The sequence below is a fragment of the Balearica regulorum genome, chromosome 8, assembly GCF_011004875.1.
Source record: "Balearica regulorum gibbericeps isolate bBalReg1 chromosome 8, bBalReg1.pri, whole genome shotgun sequence".
NCBI lineage: Eukaryota > Metazoa > Chordata > Aves > Gruiformes > Gruidae > Balearica > Balearica regulorum.
The window spans coordinates 16,925,621-16,952,511 of record NC_046191.1 but is presented as its reverse complement, the minus strand read 5'-3'; the positions used below and the strand labels follow the sequence as shown (position 1 = coordinate 16,952,511).

The 26,891-nt window shown below is 38.1% G+C and overlaps 2 protein-coding genes and 1 long non-coding RNA gene across 4 annotated transcripts in view; 2 read left to right on the top strand and 1 right to left on the bottom strand.

Moving 5' to 3' along the window:
- The first annotated feature begins 4 nt into the window (after positions 1–4).
- Positions 5–17,632, top strand: LOC142602756 (uncharacterized). The gene is made up of 4 exons (XR_012836532.1): positions 5–423; positions 3,931–4,054; positions 9,908–9,950; positions 16,765–17,632. It is a non-coding gene; the product is annotated as an uncharacterized LOC142602756 (long non-coding RNA).
- On the bottom strand, positions 7,655–26,891 carry LOC104639336 (calcium-activated chloride channel regulator 1). Of its 2 annotated transcripts, XM_010307418.2 has the most exons (14): positions 26,638–26,890; positions 23,595–23,735; positions 23,222–23,372; positions 22,420–22,531; positions 21,543–21,714; positions 19,593–19,820; positions 17,640–17,864; positions 16,324–16,501; positions 14,459–14,565; positions 12,910–13,128; positions 12,485–12,752; positions 11,126–11,290; positions 10,012–10,239; positions 7,655–8,660 (listed from the first exon to the last, which is right to left on the bottom strand). In XM_010307418.2, the coding sequence occupies exons 1-14, from the start codon at positions 26,794–26,796 to the stop codon at positions 8,233–8,235; spliced, it is 2,781 nt and encodes a 926-aa protein (XP_010305720.2). In that variant the 5' UTR covers positions 26,797–26,890; the 3' UTR covers positions 7,655–8,232. The 2 variants fall into 2 exon arrangements, with proteins under 2 accessions (XP_010305720.2, XP_075615964.1); XM_075759849.1 differs by lacking the exon at positions 17,640–17,864 and having other exon boundaries at positions 26,638–26,891.
- Positions 21,710–26,891, top strand: part of ODF2L (outer dense fiber of sperm tails 2 like) — a 37,603-nt gene continuing 32,421 nt past the window's right edge. Inside the window, 1 exon segment of the mRNA XM_075759853.1 lies at positions 21,710–22,462. The gene's annotated coding sequence lies outside the window, so the exon portion shown is untranslated.

The following is a 26,891-nucleotide window of genomic DNA, read 5'->3' as shown; positions in this document are numbered from 1 at the left end:
CCCCGCCTCGCGCCGCCGTGAGGGCGCGGTGGGCGGTGCATCCCGCCGCTACGGGCGGCCGCCCCTGGGGGCCACGGCACGCGCACCCGCCTCAGGGAGCAGCGGCCGTTATCTGTCCGCTGCAGGGCTTGCGGCTGCCTGTGGAGCGGGTCTCGGTCCGCCCGCCCTCCGTAGGAGAAGGAAGGCTTCCCGGAGCCGGTCGTGGTCTTTACCATAAACACTAGTTAGTGGGGCGTGCGGAAAAGGCAGAGTCCCCTCGTACGGGCGGTGGCGGCCCGCCCGGCCACGCTTGTCCGTGACCCTACTCGTGGAAACTCCGCCGCCTGGGGGGCTCCGGCCTAGCCCGGCATGGGGCTGGCACCCTCGGGCCCAGCTCTGAGAGGACGAGTTCCTTCCATCCCCGAGTCTTGAGTCCGGTGTTTTGTAAGTCAAATCTTGTTTGTCTTCATGGAAGATAGTTTTTGGGTGGACTGTGGAAGTGTAAGAATTTTTTAAAAGTTGGTGAGAAAAAGGCTGTTTATTAAAAGAGCTTGTTTAGATAAAAGCATGCTGAGACACAACTATAAAATAGCACCAAAGCATCACAGAGAGTATTTGGGAAAACCTTAAGTATTGTAGCATAACAGTGCCAGAAATCAAGAAAATTAGAAGAAAATACTCTCTAATTTTATTAACTTCCATTATTCTAACATCTCTTATCATGGTTTTTGAATGCCTGAAAGAGCCTTTGACATTGGCTAGCAATTAGAAAATAGAGTTACAATGGGGCATCATTGGCAGCTAATGTTTCCAGCTTGAAAATTATTCTGGTCATTCAGTGAAGTACTCTACCTCATAATCCAAATGGTAAGTAATATTTGGCTAAATTTGATAAAGTCAGAGGAAATCCTAGGCCATTATGACAAGAAGTGAATTCCAGAGAAAGGAAATAACTGTAACAATCAATGCAATCTTGCTTACTTGCCAGTGAGATTCCAGGAATTAAAACCAAAACAAAACCCAGGCTATGTAAAGTTCCCATTGTACCTTTAGTACTGATAAGGAACTAAAAGCTATTGTGTGTATGTGTTTACTTTGCTTGAATATGTTTTACCTTTTTCAGCTTTTATTGTCTCACTTATACATGGGTGTGTTTATATATTAAAAACTACATGACAAGTTTGTTTCCATTTCTTAAAATGAGTTTTACTAGTGTATTAAATGTCCCATGAATCTCTCCTGTAATGCTCAGCACTATACAGTCATATAAGAGCTGATCGTGATATCAGTGTGATATCAGTGTAGGATATGTGAAAAGACAGCAACATCAAAGATTTTGGATTTGGACACACAGATGCAATTGTTTCATTTCATAGTTTTCCTTGGTGCTAAATGTCAGCAGTTCCCATTGATGGAGTTCCACAAAAAGCTAGAGATGCTAACAGTTGAGAGCAGTAGTGCCTGACCGTGAGGCAGAAGCACCTCCTCAGATGAGATGTACCCCAATAATGCCTTGGGAGAGTGGTATGTCCAGGCTGGAATTAACAGCAACCAACACAGTCTAGCTCTTCCCAAAACAAAATACTGCTAGTTCTTCCCTGAAGCTTGCACCCTGATGCTGCCCATGACATGTGAGCCTCACCTGCCGGAGAGGAAAATGCTGCCTTCTGTGATATGTTGACTGACAGCTTTGACACTTCGCTTTTTCCTTCAGAAAATGGTTAGATACCTCTCCCTTCTAGCATAACCTGGATGGAAGGGAAGACGACTCCCATCCTTTAAGATCCCATGAGTTCGAGTTTTCTTGTAGGATTTGGAATACCCACTTTTAATTGTGCCTTTCCTAAGGAGCCCTAGACACAACAGTACCGCTTCTTAGGAAAATGCCTTAAGTAGACAGTACTTCCACCTTTAGCAGATGGGCTGTTTGGCATATGTGGGGCATTGAATGTGTTTTTCAGTTCTCACTTTTAACATCCTTCCTCTTTTCATGAATGTTTAAGCAGTCAGAATGTAAGCGAGAGGGAGAAAATAACTCTTCAGCCTAATAGTTACTACACATCTAAGAGGAAGATCTGTTGTAGTGCATGTTTATATATTTCATATAAAACCCTGGTTTGGATATTTTTTTCACCCTGTTTTATCCTATAATGTAAAAATAAATGCGATTATTGGATCACAACCTGGAACTCCATGCTTTCTGAGTTCCGCAATATTCTACTACTCTTAAAACACTACTGAGTTACTCCCTTTCTTCAAATTCTTTTTCTCCACATCCTGTAGGCCTATAACATAGTGTTCAGGACAAACTCTGGAAATTTTTTTGGCATCCTAGAAGGAACAGGCATTCAGGCGTTAACAGCTGAATCTTGGAGATTCCTGTTGTCTTTCTAAGAAATTACCACATGCAGGCTTTCTGCCCTGTCTTTATTAGAAACTTCAATAGCTGGCTGTAGTGGGAAATGTGGTCATTCTCTATAGCTGCTATTCAGACCCAAAACCATTGTCAGGTGTTTGGGTTCAGGATAAAGTAATACATCTGGCTTAGGTAAGGAGAGCCATACCTAGCATGTGGGCTTAGTTACAAACTAGATACTGACTGAGAAAGCTCTGAAGGTGTATTCAAAGAATGTACGTGTGTAGAGATATCCTGGCTTGTTCTGATAAAATCAGCTGCAAACAGTTGAGGAGCCAGCTTCTGCCACCTGTGCTGGAGGAACAGTATCTTCCTTCAGAAGTGCAGGGTAGACAGCAGGGAAGGTCACTTGAAAAAGGGCTGAAGTATAAGCCACAAGAGAATCTACAGAATCATTTCAGGCTGAAGAAGAAATTGAAGCACGCCATGTCCTCTCATCTCTGACAATTAAGAAGAAGCTGAGTGACCGATGCACCAGGTATGGTGAACACCGTACTTTTCCTACTGCCTGATCTTCAGCCTTGCTTATAATGCATCCAAAAAGAAGAAATAACCTTTTACAGCATTGTACTGTTGGATATAAACAGACCCTGGAACATCCCTGCCTATGATCAGAAGTAGAATTTATATAGAGAACTTCCATACTGTTACTTGGTAATAATTTGAGTGAGGGCTTTGAGGGTTTCTGATTAAGATTTCCTGAAGTGGGAGACAAATAAGACTGATGGTTAGAATTGCTGCAGTTCTAGCCCTTTATATCTCTCTAGATCATTACATTTGTCTACCTAAATCTTGATCATGTAGCTGTAAAGTTTTATGGCAGTTTTATACACTGTAAAATAGGGCAAGAAGCTGGAGATCTGTAGGTTGAATAACTAGATGCTGCAGCACAGTCACTGTTACTAACTCTGTACTAACTTTGTTTCTGTGTCAGACTCATCTGTGAAGAAATTAATCTTAAGATTTTATTTCCTGTCATTAGGCTTTTCTTGAAAAGCTTGATGAAAATCAAAAGCATTGAAAGTGTGTGAAATCTTGAGCATTTTTTTTAAGGCCACTTTGCAGAAATATTGTATATTTAGCACAGTTTAGTATGGTTCAGAATGGCTTGATAGATAATGTCAATTTTTATTTTGTTTGTTGACCTTGCTATTTAGGTGTGCTTTAATTTTAAGGAATGTATCATCCTAAAATATTTGAATTTTAAAGCAATCCTTTGAATACCACTTACCAATATCTAGTCTATCCATTGGGAGTATTTCCAATATTCTTTCCTTGATGCTAATGCGTCTTGGACCATATCCTTAAACAGTACACATTGTGGTAGGATGTGTAATCCCAATAATGTAGTACCCATATTAGAATTCATACATATTTAATTCTATAATACATTGAGTTATATGGGGCACATCTTGTGTCACTGCATGTATGTACACTGTTCCCCTTCCCACTCATGATTATGTACCTGCAGCATATATTTGCATAAAACAGCTGTTTTATGAATATTTATGTGTTTATGTTGTCTTTTAATGCAGTTAAACACTGGGAAATGAAGAGTTCTGGCAACGTGTTACCGGTCAACTCTGCAAAACTCCAACTAATATTTTGAAGCAATCCTGGAAACAGGTTTTCAAAATAGATGTGCATGAAAATCTGAAGGTAAATTTGATGTAACATTTATTAATGTGGTGAAAAGACATATACAAATAAAAGGAGCAGAATGTGTCATTTTAAATAAATATTATTAAATTTTACCTCTCTCTAATAGCCAAAGCTTGGTTTACTAAAATAGGTACGGGCATTTGTGTGTGAGTCCATAGCTTCTGTGCCAATGTTAACAACTGTGAGCTTAGCTTGTTAATAACCAGGCAAAGATTATAAAATCAATAGTGCCAGCTGCCTGGCCTGTGTACAATCAGGCTTTCATGAAAAATCTGGGGACTGGATTTGACAGAACTAGAAAGCAGCTGCTCTCAACAGCACACTTCCGCTCAGAAACTACAGCTATCTGAGTGAGAATTAATGCTCCTTTTCACATTAGTGCACTCTTCCACTGATCCTTACAGCAGCTGTTGCTGTGCTTCCCCTAAACACTTAAACTGGAGTTGTACTAGGACTGCATGCAGCAATTGGCGAAACATTCAGTAGGCAAAAGTCCTGAAATTTCAGGGAGCCATACTAGGTAAATCATGTGTTGTTTTTGTGATCTTTGTCCTTTCAGTATCGTACTTCTGGAGCCATAATGGGTTAGTCTGATACCCAGCAGGATAATAATTTGGTCCCATACCCCAGCTGTCTATCGTAGAAGAAGCTGTCTATCTTATACTTGGAGGAAGTTTGTATGGAAAATTCTATAGGCCATAACTGGCCCCTGTGGAAATAAAATTTAGAATTTTGGGGGTTCTTCCTTTTGCTGTACAATGATAGTTTAATGACTGGAGGTATATTTGCAGCTCTACCACTTCCCTGCTGGTGACTGTGGGAAAGTCACTTTATCCACATGTGGCATAGGAATAATTAAACTTATTTTCTCTGTGGAACACCGTGAGGTCTGTGTAGGAAGCTGAAATTATTTTAAGAGCATTAGGAAGACCATATTGAGGAATAAAGCTTATATGGTTTTGACTTTAACTGTCCCATCTTTTCTAGCTAATCTGAACTGGCATTTGGCAGTTGTGTCAGTTACTGGGACCCCAGCCCACATAACTTTTGAGTCTAGTTCTGTTAGTGTAAACATAATCATTGAAATCAGTCAGACAGTCTTACCCTGTCATTTTGCACTTGCTCATCAGGAAGCATGAAAGAGCAAATTTTGTTTGCCTTTTGCAGAGATGTTTGGGGGAGTGCTGAATTCTGAGTTACTTGAACTGAGTTCTTCAGAGCTTTTACTATAGACAGAGCTCAGTAAACTGAAGCTCCGAATTCAAATAAATCATCTTCATGCTCCTATAGTAAGAGCTAGCCTTAAGTACTAAATTCAACCTTCGACTATTTGTATTTGATTGTACTTTTAAATATGTATTTATACTAAGGTCAGAGTATCTCGGAGAGATGCGTTGACCTAAACCAATTTTTGGAACATTGGGGGAAACTGGAAGTGTTGTCGGAGCCCACTAGATGTCAGCTTCGCCACGCAATAGACTGCTGCAGCTCTGCTCGATAGGCGGGTACAGAGTAATGGATGAGTTGTCTTGGATCATGGAGATTGGCTATGTAAGGTCTCTCATATTTTTACGTAACTCTAGGAAATAGTTCCAGGAACAGTGCTGCAACCCATTTATTCTGATTTGGTGATGTATTTCCTACCAAATAATTTGTATGCAGCAGAAGTACTTTAGGGAATAAGATGGCACTTCAGAAGCAAACAAAAGGAAATGTTTCTGAATAAATGGATGTTCAGTGACCTAAAAACTGTTAGAGAAAACTGCTATCAGCAAATAATGCTTTGATTTATGACTCTCTTCTCCAAAGGAGTCTGTCTCCTCTAAAATGTGACAGCTGTTCTGGCCTTGATGTGAACTGAAACTACAACATTTATTATTGCTTGGGGAAATGGAATTTTAAATCTGAAACCGCATCCAATAGTAAGGTTCATTAAGAGATGGCATTATGTAGAAGTACAGAAACCCACAAAAAATGGGAAACCTAGATAAAGAAAAAGCAGACCTTGTGGGAAGTATAAAAATAGGAGAGGAAAGGTAGACAAATTCCATTAAAATATTAAAAAGTTGGTGCTGTTAAAAAGTAAAAGGTAGGGTAGAACAAAGGGCAAAATTTGATGTTGCAGATACAAAGACAGAGAAGAAAACTTAAGATGATTATTCAACATTTGCATAGATTTCTTGGTGTATGCAGGAAAACCATGGAATCATGGAACAGCTTAGCCTGGCAGGGGCCTTGAAAGATCATCCAGTCCAACCTTTCATGGAAAAGGGAGCATAGATGAGATTACCTAGCACCCTGTCTAGGTCCATCTTGAAAACCTCCAGTGATGGAGGCTCTGCCATGTCCCTGGGGAGATTGTTCCAATGATTGATTGCTCTCACTGTAAAAAAATTTCTTTCTTGTATGAAGATGAAACCTCTCCTAGTGCCACTTGTACCCATTGTCCCTTGTCTTCTCCATGTGGCTCCTTGTGAAGAGAGAGTCTCCATCCTCTTTGTAGCTGCTCTTTAAGCATTGGAATACTGTGATGAGGTCCCCTATGAGCCTTCTCCTCTCCAGGGAGAAGACACCTAACTTTTTCACTCTTTCCTCATAGGGCAGGTTCTCCAGCCCTTTGATTATCTTCATGACCCTCCTTTTGGACCCTCTCCAGTCTGTCTTTTTTGAATTGTGGGGACCAGAACTGGACACAGTACTCTAGGTGCAGCATGACAAGCACTGAGTAGAGTAGGATGATCATGTCCCTGTCTCTGCCAGTAGTGCCCCTGCAGATGCAGCCCAGTATCCAATTTGCCTTTGTTGCTGCAGTGCTGCGCTGCTGACTCATGTTCAGCTTCTTGTCCATCAGGACCCCCAGGTCCCTTTCAGCAAGGCAGCTCCCCAGCCACAGAGCGCAGCCTTTACTGGGCTCTTTGGTTATGTTGTCCTGGGTGCAGGACTTCGCACTTCTCTTTGTTAAACTTCATACTGTTCTTGCTAGCCTGCTTCCAGCTTGTTCAGGTCTCTCTGTGAGATGGCTCTTCATTCTGACATATCCACCTCACCACCCAGTTTAGTGTCATCAGCAAACTTGTTGAGGGTGTATATTATATTATTGATAAAAATTATATACTGGTTCTAAAGTGTAATTCCCACTAACACAAATTGTGTTAATAGTATCAAGCTTGTAAATTAAAGTACTCATGTTTGCTAGACATGGTATATTTACTGGATAATGCTGGACTGTGAATGATAATTTGACTGTTGAATTTAACATTTTTTCATTATTATTGTACATTTTTCCAGTTTTTGGAAAGCAGAGGTAAAAACTACTTGGCCATGTAAGAAGTCTGAAGCATTCTTGTTTGAGCCGGTTGTTAATTTGCTAGTCAGCAACCTAAGAGTCATTCAGATCACCCTTCTCCCTGTATCCCTCACACTCCTTCTCCATTAACAGTTTTTAAATTACCTTTTGTTATATAAAGCTTTGTTCTAACTCCAAATTTATAGCTTTGTTTAGTCTTCACCTGGGAACGTTTTTCATGTCCTCATTTGCATATACTCTGCAACTCTCCTTCTGAAAATATTGATATACTCAACTCTTCTACACACCTGTAGATACACATACTTAAATATTTATTGAAAAATAATCAGCTTGGGGGTACATATTTTAAAATATTTTTTGACAAATAAACAGCCTGGAGGTACATATTTTGTTCTTAGCTCACTAAGCCTAACCGACAACATGTGAAAGATACTAGGAAATCATTGAACTACTTGAAGATTTTTCTGATCTCTGTCCCACCTTGCCTTACGTGATTGTTATGTGGAGCATAAAAACAAGGAATGTATCATATTCCTTTGCCTTCTTTGCTTAAGAAAAAACTGCACACTTCATTGGAAAAATCTTACAACAGAAGAGTTAAGTATTTTTATCACATAGAAACAAATGATGGTACACATATCATACTTTACTATATACCTGAGTACATGCTTTCATGTTTAACATTTAATCAGTGTACATGTAGTTGAATATAAGACACACTTTTGAAAACCTACTTTTATAAGCCTATCAAAAAAGACAAATACGTCTATTTAAAATAAGTGCACTGATTTTTTGAATGTACAAAAACCTCCTTCCCTACTTTGAAACTTGTGTAGCAAAAATTGCAGTAAATTCCTTGTATTTTATTTTACACATGCTTTTGCATTGTTTCAATATCCACTCTTCCCTTTTGTTTTTGTAAAACACACAGAGTTGAAGTTACAACAGTACAAACAACTACTACACACAGAGCTACTATTGCCGCTATTACTGTACTGCTAGCACCATCATTGTTGCCGTCATAATCTAAAGGCACAGATGCTTTTGAAGGAATGAACCACGTGGCTTGTGCTATATTAGAAACCTCTGAAGTCAAGTTGGTATCATCAACAGCACGCAGAGCAAAGTAGATTACGGTGTCTTTTTCTGTTATGAAATTTTCTGGTTTAATTTCAAATGTTTCTTCTCTACCCGCCTCCTGAGGTATGAGATTAGAGGAATTCACAGAAGTAGCACGATCAAAGTGATTTCTTAAGTCCAGAAGATTTTCACTGCTTTTTATTATGTAGTGATCAGCTAGGGAAAAAAAGAACACGTTAACAACAAATTAATATAGATGTTTTAATGTCCCTGCTTGTGGAGCCACTATAAGACTTCTAGAGCCATTTTGTAAAAAAATGTGGTGATGATTCCTGTTTTACTACTGACTGTTGCTGAGCATGGAGGGTTGGCAAGTTTGCTTTTAAACATTACTTTGCAGTGTCAAAGGTCTATTGTTGCTGAGTCTGGAAACTCCTCCTTTTCAATTAAAAATTGAAATTGAATCCACCTTAAAAATACTGTTTCACCAACACTCTTAGCTTTGTGCAGACCTGCGCAACATGTAGCTGAATGAGAAACTGTGCTATCCAAATACAAACCTAAGGTGAAATGGCAATTAAAATATATGTGTAGATAGTAGGGGCAGGCCTTGCATCTGATCTGTATTCTCTCTCTCAGCATGAGGTTTTGACAGCAAAAACTGTAAAAGACACAAAATGATTCTCCCATTTGTAATCAAAGAACTGGTAGTTACATTGCTATAAATGTGTTTGATTAATTTTGGGGGGTTCTGCTGTTTCTATTTCAAGTCTGTAGCTTTTCAAGACTTACCCCTCTTCCCCCTCTCTTCATCTCATGGATATCTTTTCCTCTTTAGATGGTAGAGAGATGTGCATGATGTGCCCAGCTCCAAACCAGTGCAGGACCTTCTATCTTAAACTCTAATGCCATAACTGACCACTTTAGCTACTAAAGTTTTTAGACATATAGTTGCTAAATAGCAGTAAAAGAAGTTGAGAAATTTTTTTTGAGGTTTTTTCCTTGTGTGGCTGGTTATTAAAAATTTTAGATAAATATAAGATTTTAATCTGAAACTGTAATCTGCATGACTGTCGATTGTATATTTTAATATACCATCTCTGGCTTATGCAGGGAAATGCTTGTACATTTCATCTGGAATTAGGTTTCATTTTTCCTGTACAACAACTGTAAAATGAGTATTTTGGATAGAATGTTACTTCATCTCTGTAGTCTATTTACATCTTTGTAAATAGACTAAAGCTTTGCATTGTCCATATTGGCTGCTTATTTTTTTTTTAAATTATGTGCAGACTGAGATTTGTTGCTAAAGTCTCTAATGGTTGTACTAGAATTTCATTTATTTTATTTGTTTGTAATATTCCTTGATTTACTTAGTTTGGGGTTTTTTAACATGAAAAAATAAGGAGAACTAAAACAGGTATCATGCAACAGGGTAACTTTCTGTTACATTACGTTTTCAGGTGGGAAAGGTATAGCCATCATCCCTGAGTGGTGGTTCCCAGGGTATGTCCGTTCAGATAAAAATGTCAACCTCATCTCACAAAAAATGTAGTGTCTGACTCACCTTTTCCATTGTCAAAGTCACCTCCTGGAGCTGTCCAAGACAAGACTATTGTTTTGTTTTCTATACGAGCATGAAGGTCTGTAACTTTACAGGGTGGATAAATAGGAGCAGAATCTCCTTCTATATTCACTACAAGAGAACTTGTTGAAATTCTGCTGAAACTTCCCAGCTTGACTTGGATTTCTTTATCAGCAAATTTAGGTCTCGGTGCATTCAGATAAATTTTACCTGTTTAAAACATTTTTCAACTTTTCATCATGACAGAACTCTGAATTGCATTTTTTTAAATTTTTATTATATTTTATTATCTCTTCTTATCCTATAAGTTTTCTTTAGCTTATTCAAATTTAGTGGAAAGTTAGTGAAGCAAAGACAGAAAATAAGGTCATCTCAGGATTCTCAGCGTAAAATTTAGGAAACTCAAAAAACAGACAAAGTCTAAAATGTATAAAAATTGGAAACGATGCAACCAGTAAAGCAGGTGGCAGATGTTGGTGAGCCATTGCTGCAATAAGGTAGTTCTATCCATTTCTTTAACCAGGCTTTATGAAAGTTTCAGTTACGTAGGCCATACTTTGTGAATTTTTTAGACAATTTTAATGCTGATTTTGCTAAATTTTACAATGTATAAGTGTGGGAATATTTAATTGCAACAACTAATTTTTTTTCAGCATTAAGATGAAAAAGTACTAAAAGATCAAGAAATCTTAAAAGCTAAGTTTTCCAGCAGCATTAGTTTTCATATTTATGTTGCATGCTGAATTTATTTACCCCAAATCCCCATTTTAAAGTCTCAACAAGAATTATACATTTGAAATTCCTGTTGTGAGATGCTGAAATGTAGATTCTGAGCAATATTTATCCTTTTCATGGCTGTAAGAGAAAATAATTTTTAGATTAAATTTTAAAATTTTATGCTATTCCCATACATGGGAAACAGTACTTGGAGCTGGTTTGATTTGTTTGGGCTCTTTTGTAGTGAAAATGATAGATAGAGCATCTTTTAAAATCAAATGGAATTTTTGTGAATCTACGTGATCCCATTTGCTAAACCATTACACCCCCCTACATACAAACCATGCAAAGAATTGTCTGTTTCAAAAATGCTCTTTACCATTTTCTCTGTAGCCTCGTATATATGAGGCTCGATTTTGCTGGAGGCTAAGTCTGGTGGTTGTATTTGTCCCACGGGCATTCACTTTTAGACTGTATCTTCCAGTGCCTTGTAAAGAAGTAAAGTACCTTGAGTAGATTCCATCATTCTTTGTCATGTCAGCACCTTGGTATAGAATTATTGAGAATTAATATTTCAAACAAGATACCTGCTGCTAAACAAGGTTATTTTTGCTATTCATACATAAATATAAGACCTGAACATTACTATGCAGAAAACCTGACAGTGTTTTTGTAAAGCGGACATCTTTAAAAATAGGAGTGGTCCTACTATGACAACCTGCATTTCATACGTACTTTTTGGAAAAAAAAACCAAACTATTTTGCATTAGCACCTTTAACTAGGTAAATCTCTTGTTACTATACAGAACCACCAAATTAATACATATTGGCAATCTACTACATAAAGCACCTTTAAATTAGAAAAATGTCGTAATTTAACCGTGGCCAGGAATTCATCAAGACAGGATCCCTTCTCTTTAAGTGAACTTGTGCGGTTGTACCTGACTGGCTGCAGTAGATGATCTGCTGGTGGCATCCCAGGTAACTATTTTAAAGCCTGACAGCAATGTAAAAATAACTTCATGGGTTCAGAAAAAAGATGTTATTTAAGAAACACAGGAAATCTTACTATATTTTTAAGTACAGCAATGTGAAAGCACAGACAGAATGAGGAGGCACTGCTGGCTACTACTGAACTTAAAAAGCTACAGGTCTACAGCAGTGGTGAGAGAAAAGGAAGAGGAGAGATGAAAAGAGATCGAGGGATGCTGAATGCCAGGAATGTCTTGCTATTGCTCTAAGAAAGAGTATTCTTGAAAAGAAGAATAACGTGCTTATTTAACATACAAAAGAGATAAAGCTAACTTTTAGTGAGCCAATGTTAAGACTGTAATCCAGCTTCATAGAATATGAGATGGACTATCAAAACAGCTTGTTTTCTTTTTACCTTGCCTTTTGAGGGCAGATGATTAGATGAAGTACACTTTCAGAAAGTAGATATGAGCAATGTACCTTCTACCATGCACAGTTCTGCTTTCACCCTCAATAATAGCACAGGAAAGAAACTGGAAAATTTTTTCAGGTAAAGGCCCATGTCTTTGTTTTCCTCACCAAGAAAAAGCTTTGTAGCTTACTTCTGTCCCAAAGCAGTAGGATTCTCTGTCTCCCTTTTTATTTTTTTCCTGATTTAGGGCATAGACATGACTCAGTCCTTAGTGATAAATCTGAGGGGAGCATGCAGATTTGGGTTCCAAAATGCATAAATGCAAAGGTTTTCACTATATATATGGAACCTTACCTGCACCATTATCAAGAAGTTCAAGGGTTACTGCTGCGGCACCATCCTTCTCTATGGTGGCTATCACAGTTGCGCCAAGAACAGGCAAAAACCCTTGGCTAACCTCTGCATAAACAACAACTGGATTAAATGCTCTTTTTGCCCTGCTCATGTGAGCTGCAGTGCTCACAGGAGGAACATTAGAACATGCTGGTCGAGAGGTTGCTGTTACTGATAAAGTTTGAGTTGCTGTATGAACATTTTTAATACAAAACTCCCAATTGCCCACCTGCAAAAAAAATACAAAATTTAAAAAAAAATAGTGAAAAAGTTTTGTGTTCTAACAGTGCCATTATTTCCCTTATATAATAAAAAATAATTGAAGCTGTATGCTAGTCTATAGGAAATGTTAATTCAGAAAATAAAAGAAAATGTTCAGTCTTTACCTCTGCAGTGCCACTTATACTGAGTCTAGCTGTGTTTGAATTACGGATTGTAAAGTCTGAGCTTCCATATACTTTTCCTTTGGAGTCCTTCAGGAAAAAAAATGGCTGAGACTGGTTCCATGCAATGCTGAAGAAGGTGTCATTTCCCACAGTTTTGTCAACAGGCACAGTAGTATTCATCCATTCAGAAGGCTGAACAACTAGCTCTTTGCTTTCAAGCTGTTGTTAGAGAAATAAAGTTTGTCTTACTGCTATTTAGTAAAAAAGCATTTAACATACTTTCAGAGTGATTCCTCATCCATTGCACAATACTGTATCCATTCATTGCTGACTTAAAATGGATTAGTCTTGGAGGAGATAATTGAAAAGCATTTATGCCTTTTGGAAAGTAGCATGACAAAAGGTCTCTGCTCACTTATAACTCAGAGTTTTGTAGAGAAGATGGCAGGTTTTCTAGTTATGCTGTCTACCTACAGGAAAATTAAGAGACATTTTGCAAAGCTATTGAATGAAGAAAACTAGTAAAATCCCAGATTCACTTTATGAAATGGCTGCTTGCATAGTAACATTGATTTTAAGTGTAAAATTATGGTAAACAGAGTAAGTTACAGTGAGTGTAAAAGTCCTTCATTTCTGTATCTAAACTATTTATCTACCTATCTAAAGCATTCTGCCAGTAAGCAGTATTTTCACTGCAGTTTGTCTGTCTCAAAATCCTGGAAGAGAGAGAAAGAAAATGTCTCCACATATGACTGTAAGGCTTACGAGTAATAAGAGAGACAGAGATAACAACAGAATAGTGGAGAATATATAGAAGAGAGAAGTAAACAATATTTCCTTTATTAAAAGTAATGTTGTGTAATTTCCTTCTATTTTATGAACAATAAAGTCTGCAATTAGAACATATCCTGTCATAAACTTAATTTTTTTCCTGGTAAAGGTGGGATGCAAGAGTCAGTTAAAGGCAATGTAACAACTCAAATCCCAGACCTGCTTCAAATCTACATTGCTGCTTATAATCTGGCTGTCTTTGTGAATGGTATATTTTGGATAAAACATAGGACTGGATCTGTGTTAAAATATTCACAAAGTGAGGAATGAGTTGCTAACTTCTAATTAACAATTGGCCTAGATGAAAAGTCTAAAAGTTTATAGATTAAAATTATACATATGGCTTAGGAGAGAGGCTGTATTTTTAACTGTATCTTCATTACTTAAGTAAGTTAGACCATTAAAGTGCTCTAAAAGATAATGTTTCATATAAGAGTGAACTAAGCATCCTGGGGGATTTCTGCTTGCTTTTTTCTCTCAAATTCTCTTGGACTTTGACAATTATGAGAAAAAATTTTCTGGATTTTGTGGAATCAAGTTATATAAATTATGTAAATTATATATTTATTTCATTGCAGTGAAATGTAGATCACTAGAAAATGTACTTGCTCCTATTTTCAAATTAAGCCACTGACAATTATGATCATTAATGTCTAAATTCATTCAACTATTGATCAACTAAAAGCATAGGAGGAAAAAGAAGGGTTGAAATTCAGACCTGAATAGATTGTTTAGAAATATCTCCGCTTCCCGAGGTAATTGCACTGAATGTCTCAATTAATTTGCTGGGGACAAATGCATCTACAGCATAAAGCTTCAAACCTCCTGAAAGAGAAGAGCAAAGAATTAGAAATACTATTTTTTACTCTAAAATTGCTAAATTTTATGTGATTTCTGGTACTGAATGTTCGACTGAGGCAGCCAATTTGTTACAAAATCAAAAAAGAAATGTATGTCTTTATTAATATGTTAATACATGTGTCATAGTAAATTCTGGCTTGTGTGATCAACTCATTTTATCTCCCATTGGCAATGTTTGCAAAAAAATCACTCCCTGCAGCATATCATCAAGTACAGCATTTTTAGACTTTTCCTGGTACTTTTGGAGTCACATATTAACACTTCAGTGAAATTCTGCTCTGAAAATACCTCTGTAGAAAAGACACAGTGGCATTCCATGGGTTTTGACTCTTAAAATCCAGATCATCTTTATTTCCAAATGTGAAGTTTAGATCTCTTTTCATGCATACTGAGTTCAAGCAGCTCTAGTCCATTGGAGGTTCTCGTACTCAGCTCACGTCTGTGTATGAATATGTTGTGAATATGGCTTCATACTGCTCTACTGAAGCATCTGCACTTGATGCATTTGCTGCAGTTCTCTCTTAAACTAGGATGATACGTGCCAGACATCAAGCGAGCCATCACTGTGCTCCTAATGCACAGGTCACTGGAATCCCAGGGCGGGGGAGAGATTGCTATGCAGCGCTGAGCCCTGGGGAGCCTTCTCGGGGTGTGCAGAGGCTGCCCACAGCCCCTCCATACCACCTAATGCCTCTCACCCTCGTCCCTTGTGCACGGGCCGACATAAGGTGTGCAGGTTACATCAGGTGTATGGCTCTGTCTCATGAGAGAACACGTGGAGTCGTGTGAGCTGGAGGAGGTGTTAGCTCAGAGATCTAGTATCTTTGGAAAATTGATTTTTGTTTCTAAGCAGGAAGGCCAGCTGGTTGAAGACTACATGCTGAAGAACCATGTGGGTTCTTTCTGGCTCACAAATCATTCCTAATAAATAGTTTGCAAGTGGACCTTAAACAAATTCTGTCTCAAATAGAGGCCAGAAGAGAATTGAACTCTGGACTTTCCCATAGTCATGTTGATCTAATGATGCTGAAGAATGCGTAAGGCATTCCAAGTTATTTAAATTGCTAAAACAAGTGGATTGTAGTCTGAAAATGCACAGCATGCGCACCTCTCAAATAACAATATTTATTCACCATATTTGTTTGGAGTCAGTTTGCTTTCTAGATCTACACAAGGAGTTTTCATTCTTCAATGGCATTTGCCATAGCATGAAGCAACACCCCTATGAATAGTTTTTAAATAGTTGTTTTCAATTAACGTAGCTCCAGCTCAGCTGACAGCTATGCTTGCCAATGACAAGGGTAGTCACTGTGCTTACAATTTCCTAGCCGCAACAGTTGGAGAAAATTATTATTTGTTATGTGATAAAAAATACTTATAAGTTAAAGCATATAGAAAGTTCTAGTCATTGCATGTAATGCCAGAAATAAAATTCTAGATATGTCTTTTTATGTTATATAACAATATCATAAGTAAATCTCCTTGGTAATAGGGTATTGTAATCTTACTGCATTTTTTAAATCAAGACAGCTCTTAAATCTATGAATCTAAAAAGTTCTGCTTGTTTGTATTAAAAAAGACTGTTATGAAAACCAAATTTCATTAAAATTGTTTGTTTTGAATGTCTTAATTTTCTTTTTTCCAGACTGATGAATTGCCATGCTTTTACATTTACATACTTGAATATGCATGCTGGAGAAAGAGTGTATTTAGAATATTTACCTGTTAGTTCTGAAAGTTCTTCTAAGTCTTTGTCTGCCTCTGGCCCCAGTGCAATGGTGTGAATTTTTGCCCCACTTTCTTTCACCACATCAAAGCAAGCTGCTATATGTGAGTCCTCTCCATCTGTCAGTAACACAATTTCTGAACCATATGTAGTATTCATTTTATCTGCAATTAACTGCATCAAGAAAAGAATTCATGATATAAACAGTAGAACAATTTTTAAATACTAGTTTATCCCACAGCACAGTCAATGTATGCATTTAAAACTGTTAACTTCAAATATAAGACAAATTTATTCTTTAATAAGTGTTTCAATTTTCATTTAACACTAAAACTATTACAGTATTAATTACTGCAATTGATATTGCAGCATCTGATTGCTTAGATGTGTTAAGTGGTCAATTATAAATAATGAGTATTTAATATATGTTTTCCTAGGGAAGGAACCTGTCCCATATTGAAGATGTCAGAAGCATTCTGCCTGTACATGCTTTGCTGGTTCAGGAACTGGATGTTTAAGGGCATCGTATTAAAAACTTCATGTCCACTGTCTAGAACTCCTTATTCTCCAATCAAAATTTCAGGACTAGAGAAGGACAGACTTCTGTCTAAGGGTGGACTCTGAGGTAAGTGAAGATGGGGCAGAAAGGGGTAGGGAGCACCCATGGGGGAGGCCTCCGTCCTGGTTGTTCCATCCCTGTCTGGTTGCCCATCTTCCTCTTGATGTCCCCCTGTCCTGAGCCTCCTCTCTGACCTGGACTCTCGGCTACCTCAGCAGTCTCATCCTTCTCTGTACAATTTCTGTCCTTCTCTGTCTTCCCTTTTCCTACACATTGCTCCTGATTTTCAGTTTGGCATCAGAATTAGGTGACATCTTCTAGGACTTCAGACTGCCAGCCCAAGGAAGTAAAACAGACAAATAAATAATAATATGTATCCATCATTGTTTCCCGATCTCATGATTTCTATGTAGTTTCACAATTTTAGGGGCTTGATTCATGACTAGTCAACTGTGGGAATTATTCCAAAATTTCAGTCATTCTTGTAGTTCATTTTGTAATTTGATGTTATTTTTCAATATCCTTTTTGAAGCATGGACATCACATCTGGTCTGTTTTCTGGTAATGCTCTTTCTAATGCCATATAATGGTAATTCCAAGTAGTTTCTATATCATATTTTCTCCTGATAGATTCAAGAATCGTATTGTCTGTCTTAACTCTACCATTGCATAGGAAGTCCATGTTCAACTATGTTTCTCACTTCTTCCTCATTTTCCATACTTTCCAGGAGATATTTCCATATTGTACTTTACCTTAAGTCCTTTATGTATGCCTGCACAGATATTGGTTTTTCCACTAGCAAATGTAGGCAAATATTGAACAAGTTTTTGGCGTGCTGCATCATTGGTTATTTGTTGCAAAGGAGCTTTTTCCGATGCGCTAGAGTCAAATGTGACAATTGCAACCCAGGAACCGGTTTCAATAATACAGAGCAGAAATTCCTCTGCAGCGCTATGGAGATGTCTGATGCGGTTGTGCTGTATGTGAAAAAAGCCAACATCCTTAGAATGCAATCTCTTCTGAAAAGCTATGACTATGAACAAAATGTAGGAATTTTTTATGTTGATCAGGTTGCAATTAAAAATTAAAAACTATCTGCTATAAGGTAACTCGTATACTCAGTTCTAGAAGAGAGGGGATGTAAACCATGTTCTGGTATTGTGAAAGTGCAGCAAACTGCAGCTTCCAGGAAAGACATCACTAGGCAAAGTCCATCTTCTGATGTTATGACTTCATTCCTAATCAAGATTTTTGTTACTTTTTTTGATAGCATGGTGGCAATACAAAAGGACAACACCTACGATGCCTGATGAGTAGGTCGGTCTAGAGACTAAGTATTTTGAAAATATAAATAATATTAAAGTATGGTTATTTTAAATGCAAATATTCAAATGGATTACTGGGAAAAAAAGTTATATTTGAAAACATTTATCTCTGGAGCTAGCTATTCTTGCAATATTTATTTCATAATTATCTTCATTTTGGTTTTTAGTATTACGTTATTATTTACTAACATTTAATAAAATGTACTGTGGTAGACATCTGTATTATATAAATAATACAATTTATTAAAATTGCAGATCTTTGCTGAAGATCAGTCTCAAGAACAGCTCTGGAACGGCATGTCTGGAAATAGATGTGTTGATGGAGCACTATGGGAGAATCCCACAATTATTATATGTATGCCAAAACTAAAGAGTTGGAGCATACACTGCTTTATGCTTCTTCATGTGTATTTGGTTTAAGGTATGATTGTGTCAAATATTTAAGAATATTTCTCAACATGTTTGAGCTTTTTGAATTATCTTCTTTTAGGCCTGGATTCCTGTGAGAAATGAAACACTGAACTAGTGGTATTTTCAATAAGAGAGCAATGGTCATTGGCTCACTACTGAACTGTGGAAGACGTAAGTTATGGATAAGAAAATGCTGTATGTCATCAAAAGAATATATAGGCTGAGTTTTGAAAGCTGTTAGAATATGCATAGATGTTTGAAGTCTATTTATAAATCATGAGATAGCTGCCTTACCTACCCATATAATTTTGTCATCTTTCTACAGATGATCATATTGTTTACAGCTTTATAAAAGTATTAGGATATTTATGCAAATAAGCACATATTCAGGGATGTTTATTAAACCTTGCATCCATAAACAAACTTAGTATCTCATGCCACAAGAAGTTGTGAAAGAATAAATGTATGCAAATTTTTATGGGAAAAAAGAAAAAATAAGAGCCTTGCTAAAATGACATAACATTATGCCAGTTCCCGTTCTTGATTCCAAAGAGCAATACTGTAATGAGGAAAGAACATCTAATTTATTGACATACTGTGACCTACATATTTACTTTAGATTTTAGAATAATTCATAACAAAATTACAATGTGAAACTCCATCTATGATACATTTTCTGCTTGGAAGATATACAGTGGCATTGTGATACTAGGTCTGGAACAAAGGAAGGAAAGTATATAAAATTGAGATTTTACAAGAAGAAAAAAAACAAGTCTGGCCCATAACTCTTAGTATTTTTAAGAGATATCTTGTAGGAATAAAATTACCAAGGAGAATAACAGTAGTCTTTTTTTTCCCCCCAAAAAATAATCAAGTTAATGAGAGAATTGACTGATTTTTTTATTTTGTAACTTTTTCTGTTTCTTACAATTTTTCCTAAAAATTGCTTAAAAAAATATGTATTCTTACCATTGACATGCTCCCAGAAACATCCAGTACTAAAGCAATTGCTCTGTCTTGGGTCTGCAGTAGCCTGAAATTAGTCTCAGAGGGGGGCACAGAAGCATTTACAACAGCCGAATTGTGAAAGTCGTCAGATTCCATAATTACTTCCCAGGTGCTTTTGTGGTTGCATATCTTATTCTGCATATTTGGAGCTTCACTATTGTGAGTGTTTTTATCACAAAATTCAACCACCTAAAAATTCAGATTGAAGCTGATAATAATTCTGAACCCAACAGTACGAGCATAAGAAAATATCTCAGAAAATATGAAGGTGGAGGACAGGACAAGCAGAGGGGTTCTTCTCCAGCAAATGTCCTCTGTGCCACGGTGCCTGGCCAGCCAGAATCTTAGAAGAGGCAAGCGAAGAAAGTACTCCCAAAGAACTTACCTCAGATTTTACATAAGCACAAGCATGTTGCACATGCAGAAACAAAGCTTTCAGTCTGCAAGCACTGATATTCTTGGAGTGACTGATTCATGGAGGTCCACTAGATTTAAGCCTGCTAACATAGATACTGTAGCTGAACAGCATGGCGGTCAGCACAAGTTAGCAGCCTAAATAGTTAACCAACTTCTTGGGATAACCTGATGGTCTTGGAGCAGTTTCTCTAAGTTTTCTTGAGTGGAATAAGGAAACACGCAAAAGATACAAAGGCAAGACTTTGAGAGAAGCAGGAAATAAATTTTTAGCTGCCTAAGGATGTCCGTGGCATACTGGTGAGGGAAGGCCATGACCAGTTGTTGTGGGTTAACCCTGGTGGGCAGACAAGCACCACACTTCCCCTCCCCAGTAGGACAGGGGAAGAAGAAAGGAGGAATAAAAGAAAAAAAAAAACCTTTAGGGTCAAGATAAAAGAAAAAAAAAGCAAAAAAATTCTTTAATAAGTGAAAGAAGAGAGAAGAAACAAGACGAGTGATGCAAAAGCAACCACTCACCACCTCCTGTGGGTAGACACCCAGCCAGTTCCAGAGCATAAGATGGCTAACCCTCTGAAAACCCCGTTTTCACTTTTATTGCTGTGCATGACATTATATGGTATAGAATATCTCTTAGGTTAGTTTGGGTCATCTGCCTGGTTGTGTCCTCTTCCAGCGTACCACACACTCCCCATTCTATTCAAGAGGAGGGGCAGAGTGAGAAACAAAGGTCTTGATGCTGTGCAGCTAAAGCTAGAACATTAGTGTGTTGTTGGTACTGTTTTGGTCAAAAATCTAAAACACAGCACCATATGATCCATTATGAACAAAATTAACTGTATCCTAGCTAGACTCAGTGCACCCATAACAATTCTTGGAAAGAGCTTGCCCAAACAAGGGTCAATAGCTGGAGGAATTGTGACCCCGTACCACAGAGATCTAGCCTGCAAGGAGACTGTCTGTCCTGCTAACCCCTGTCCCAGCACTGGAACAGTACACTGCTGGCATGAGGATGCCTGCCTGTTTGTTCTGGCTGCTTTCAAGAGAGGTTGGCTTCTACCTCTTTGTTAAGGATAGATAGACTAGATATTGCTCTGCAATGGAGTGTAATAGACCTAACCAGGTGACACACAGTTGAGGTGCCAGTTTACATAAGGAGTGATCAAAAACTGCAGTTATCTTATGGACAAGGCATTTGGCAAGAATGCTTCCCTTCTATGCCTGTTGACCTAATTCTCCAAACACAGAGCAAGAAGGATGCTGAGACTGCAGTACATCTCACCCTTATTGGCAGAAAACAGCTGTCAAATAATTTCCAGTAGCTGCTTTGTCTTCCCTTTTGAACAAAGTTTAATAGAACTGATAGCATCATGCATATTCTTTGAAATGGAAATTAATTAAAGAAACACCTGACTGATCATTCTCCCCAGCAGAAATAACTGACTAGACACCAAATGTTACTAAACTGTCAGGCTAGAAAGGTATAGTAATACTTACAGATGGTATGTACTGTGAATACATAATACAACATGAGATATTTTGTTGTACATCTGGAATAAATATACATCCTTTTTCATACAGCTGACCATCATATCTACAGCTTCTTGGCTCACATTTATCTCCTCTGCAGTCTTGGAAAACAGGTATACCAGCCACACCAGCTGGACAGCTAAGGAAAGAGAAGATAGGCAGGGCTGGTTAAGAACCCAGTCTTAATTGGTTATTTATTTGAATTTTAGCTGCCCAAAGCCAAATTGCTCTAGACGCAGCACTAGACACTGCACAAGCACGTAGGTAGGCTGTCTGTGTGCCTGGCAGGGTCCTCAAACTAATCTAGAAATAGTTAGAATCATAAAACACCTGTGGTCTTTTGTGATCTTCCTCGTGATAATTACAGGCTGCTACTAGCTACAATGCAAAAGACTATATTGGTATGCCTGAGCTAGGAAAAAAAGGCAAGCCTGAACTATTTCTCTACATCCATGCAGTCCATCTCAGTCCCTCTTTGTAGAAATTTTTTAAAATCACATTGGTTTCAGCAGCCAATTTCAGTGTTGTTGATTACTGCTCTTTAATAAGTTTATGTTAAATAAGTACAAAACAAATGGTGGCTGAAGTCTGCAGTTACACATGGAGCAAAAGATTATCCAGCCTGATCTCCTGAACCTCTACAAAACAGCACTGAAGGCAGCTGTGGTTTTCTGGGCCGCAGAGCAGGCAATAGATGTTGCTGACTAAGCATCTTTTAATCCTACGAACAGGTTGTGGACACTCTACAAAGTACAAACTCAGCACAGATGATGAGAATATCGAAAACATTATTGAAATGTTTAAACCTGTGTAATGTAAAAGCAGAAATATGAAAAAGAAATACCTTGTTGCTTCAACACTTGCAGAATTTCTAGACACATAAAAAGGTATGTCGTCATTATATTCATTGAACACTCCCCACCGAAGGTGAGCCCATTCGTGGACAAAAATTCGACCTGTTGAAAAAGAATAGTGCATGCACATTCTAAATGCAACTGTTTAAAAGCTACTCGGTGTTTTACTTAGACATTTTAAGAATTTAAAATAATTATTATCTGAGGTAATACAGGAAGACTGTGAAATATTTAAGCAATTGGGATAATAATTTTTCCTTGAGCTAAAACTAGGGAGGCATCAGTTTAGCAACCAGGACTAGAATTTTTATTCATATTTGACTCTCAGTAATGCAGGAACTGTCCTAGAGAACTGGAACTTTCTTCCAAATTGGCAAAAATCTTCTAGGGAAATTTAGTGTTTGTGAGGTTTCTGTTCCACAGAGCAGCAACCCTTACATTTTTTGACACAGTGTAGTACAAAATCAAATACATAAACACTGGATAGTTTATTTGGTAAGTGGTCATAAAAGGAAGGCTACTGCTAATGGCAGTAGTTAAGTGCAATGGAATAAACATTTAAGGTTTTCAAAGAGATGAACAACTTCTGGATCCATTGTGGGTATTTTTCGCTTCAGACATTTCACAAGTATTTACTATTTCTGAAAAATATATCTAGCAAAGTTTTGGGTTGTTTTTTTTTTTCATTTTAGCAAGCAAACTAAAGTACCCAAATTCATTAATCACTTAGAAAAATCTTGGCTATTTTGTACCAACAATAAATCAGGCAATTAAATTAAATAGTAGTATTACCTTTTTCTCCATAAACATTAGTCAAATTGTCATTTAACAGGAAGTTAGGTGTGAAATGGATGTAACGTCCTTTCTCCCTACATCCTCCATACTGTAAGGTATAAGGATCATCTCCATATTTTATATTAGGGTCTGCTATGATGACATCTGCCTGAAAGAGAAAGACCAAAGTTATACATGACATGGGTGTAGAGAAGAGTTAAGTGATCCTTGTTGAATAAATTTGGTCCTGCAATTTTTTTATCCTATGAACACTCAACACTTTTGAATAAGCACTTCCAGGATTAGTCCTAGATTTTGCTCTGATTTGTAATGTAACCTTATCAGTTTAACTTTTTCTTGTTGTAATCAGAAAGAGTTCTCTAAATCTTACCTTGTCATATGATTCTGTTTTTAATCTTGAATAGTTGGGGTTTTTCTTCCATGTTTTAGGAATTATAATTTTTACAGACTTGAAGAAAAAACGATGTTTTGTCGTTTCAAACAAGTAATTAGAAGCATTTTTAATCATGTTCTAGGGAATGAAAAAATAGTAATATCAATGGAAATATTAAAAATTTGACTGTATGTGCAATGAATAATGTAGACTTATCAAGAAACAGCAGTACAATAAGGTAGAACTAAGTACATAACACAAAACTAAGAAAGTATTACAATCTTTGCTAAGAAAAGAATAAACATAGAAGCAAGGACTGAGCTGTAATTCTTGGAATCTCTCACCAGTTCTATAATCCTGTTCTTAATCAGAGATTGTGACAAAATTCACACTCTAGCCTTCATAAGAGAAGAAAGCTATAAAATACGAGGATTTTACCCTTAAATTAATACTGGCCCAGCAGCTAGCATGGGCAAGATTCAACATTGCACCTGCTCTTCATTTATCTGACTAATGTCACAATTTTCCAATCAAATTCGCTGTTTCACATTTCTTCTTATTTGTATTATGGCTACTATATGCTGCCATTACTTTCCTTTCCTCCTGCTCTTTTACCACCTGTTTTGGAGTAGAGGCATCAGAAAAAGCATTCCCTTTGTTTTTTTCCTCTCCACTAATTGTTCAGTGCAAAAAAACCAAACAGGAAGGAGGAAACTAAAATCTGTCCCACAGGCTTCTCATAAACTAAGAAACAGGCTGTGACAGGGGCATCAAATAGCCATGTTACATTGTACATAAAATTCAACTAAAGGAGATTTCTTGAAGAGATTCAGTTTGCCAGGTCTGAGAGCGATAGCAAGTGCTAATCCATGAGAAGTTGAGCGGTGATGGGACATGCCATGTGTCCCTGTGAGACCCCTTGCCTGCTCTGCAGATAGAACAGAGCAGTTTTAACTAGTTCAGGGGAACTGAGGGAATGGTATAACAGCAAGTTCTCATAAGGTCAGCTAGAATGTGAATTTAATGTCTTGTCAGTATCTCACAGTAACAGTAACTATCACTCGTACACTTCTACCCTAAAAACATTCTGTGGTTTGTACCTTAATGAAAATGGAGTGATCTAAACTCTACTTATTGTTAAAAAATGGGACAGTCAGTGACTGATGGTAAAAAGTAAACTATCAGATCCACTTTTACTTCATGTAAACCTCTTCTCACAAGATGAAAGAAATCTGGAAATGCTAAAAATTTTATGGTATCCTTCGTACTTGATCTTAGAGATGACATGGGACTGAGATAATCCTACATCAGGGTCTAGTAGGCATTATACATAGTGGAGAACCTGGGCATTTGTGAGAAGTGTCCCATGCAGCAGGTTTTCTCTAAAATGATTTGACTTTGTAGAAAACAATTTCTTTGCTTTGAAACCTGGCCAGCATCCTGTTCCAGGGGAATTTATACATTTATCATCTGTGTGGATTGGAATAAAAGTTAAGCCCAGAAATGCCACTAAACCTAACCTTTTTTTTTGCCATTTACAATTTTAAAAGGAACATTATGAGACATACTAGCTAATGACAAACAATAGTATAATCAATGGCTATTAAACAAGCATTCATATGACATTCTTTCAGGTAAACATAATTTGGAAAGCTACTTTGTCTTGGGTTTGCATGGCAAGGTTTTAGTAGCAGGGTGGGCTACAAGGGTGGCTTCTGTGAGAAGCTGCTAGAATCTTCCCCCATGTCCGACAGAGCCAATACCAGACAGCTCCAAGATGGATCCACTGCTGGCCAAGGCCAAGCCCGTCAGCAACAGTGGTAGCGCTTCTGGGATGACATAGTTAGGAAGGGGGGAAAAAACACCTGTGCAACTGCAGCCAGAGAGAGGAGTGAGAATATGTGAGAGGAACAGCTCTGCAGACACCAAGGTCAGTGAAGAAGCAGAAGGAGGAGGTGCTCCAGGTGCCGGAGCAGAGATTCTCCTGCAGCCCATGGAGAAGACCATGGTGAGGCAGGCTGTCCCCCTGCAGCCCATGGAGGTTGATGGTGGAGCAGGTATCTGCCTGCAGCCCATGGAGGACCCCACACTGGAGCAGGTGGATGCCCGAAGGAGGCTGTGACCCCACGGGAAGCCCACATTGGAGCAGGCTCCCGGTAGGACCTGTGGCCCTGTGGAGAAAGGAGCCCACCCTGGAGCAGGTTTGCTGGCAGGACTTGTGACCCCATGGGGGACCCACGCTGGAGCAGTCTGTTCCTGAAGGTCTGCACCCTGGAGCAGTTTGTGAAGAACTGTAGCCCATGGGAAGGACTCACGTTGGAGAAGTCCATGGAAGACTGTCTCCCATGGGAGGGACCCCACATTGGAACAGGGGAAGAGTGTGAGGAGTCCTCCCCCTGAGGAGGAAGGAGCAGCAGAGACAATGTGTGATGAACTGACCGCAACCCCCATTCCCCGTCCCCCTGTGCTGCTGGGGAGAGGAGGTAAAGAATTTGGGAGTGAAGTTGAGCCCGGGATGAAGGGAGACGTAGGGGGAAGGTGTTTAAAGTTTTGGGTTTATTTCTCATTATCCTACTCTGATTTATTGATAATAAATTAAACTAATTTCCCCAAGTCAGGTCTGTTTTGCCTGTGATGGTAATTGGTGAGTGATCTCCCTGTCCTTATCTCTACCCATCTTGTTATATTTTCTCTCCCCTGTCCAGCTGAGAAGGGGAGGAATAGAGTAGCTTCAATGGGCACGTGGCCTCCAGCAGGGTCAATTCACCACATACTTAACAGAATTTCAGTCTGCCTCCCAAAAGAGGTATTACAGCATTGTCTCAGGGAATTAGTGCTCTTAGTAGCAACAACAGATGGCAAAACAAATTAGAAATTACTACTTTAGTAACTATGGGATTAATCCGTGATTAATTCAAAATGACAAGAAAAAAACCTATTGACAAGAATGAGAGCTGGACTTGATTCATGCTACTTTCCAAGCAGAAAAGTCAAGTGACAACTGCTGAGAAACAAAGCATGTAAATGCAAATGTTCTTACCATCGTGTTCAGGATGATGTTGGTATCTTCTGGCACCTGGGGATTAATTGCAACAACCAAATCCTCATAGCCATTCTTATTTAGCCATACCATAGAACTTTTTGCCAAATGCAGGAGCTGAAAAGACAGCAAAAATATCAAGCTCCCAGTCACCCTCATTACTTGTCCCTGTCTGTGAGGTTCTTGGTTAGAAAAGCGATGGCTTATCAGTGTTATTTATATGACCGTTGTAGGGCGTGAGAAGACTTTGTTAT

What these genes read in the sequence shown, in the direction of transcription:
- LOC104639336 (XM_010307418.2), bottom strand. Translation starts at nt 26,796, where the DNA reads ATGAGGGTGACTGGGAGCTTGATATTTTTGCTGTCTTTTCAGCTCCTG. An exon ending in ACATCATCCTGAACACGATG is followed by an intron (nt 23,736 to 26,637) that starts GTAAGAACATTT and finishes TTCATTCCCTAG; the next exon opens with AACATGATTAAAAATGCTTC. An exon ending in AGAACTTTCAGAACTAACAG is followed by an intron (nt 14,566 to 16,323) that starts GTAAATATTCTA and finishes CTTCTCTTTCAG; the next exon opens with GAGGTTTGAAGCTTTATGCT.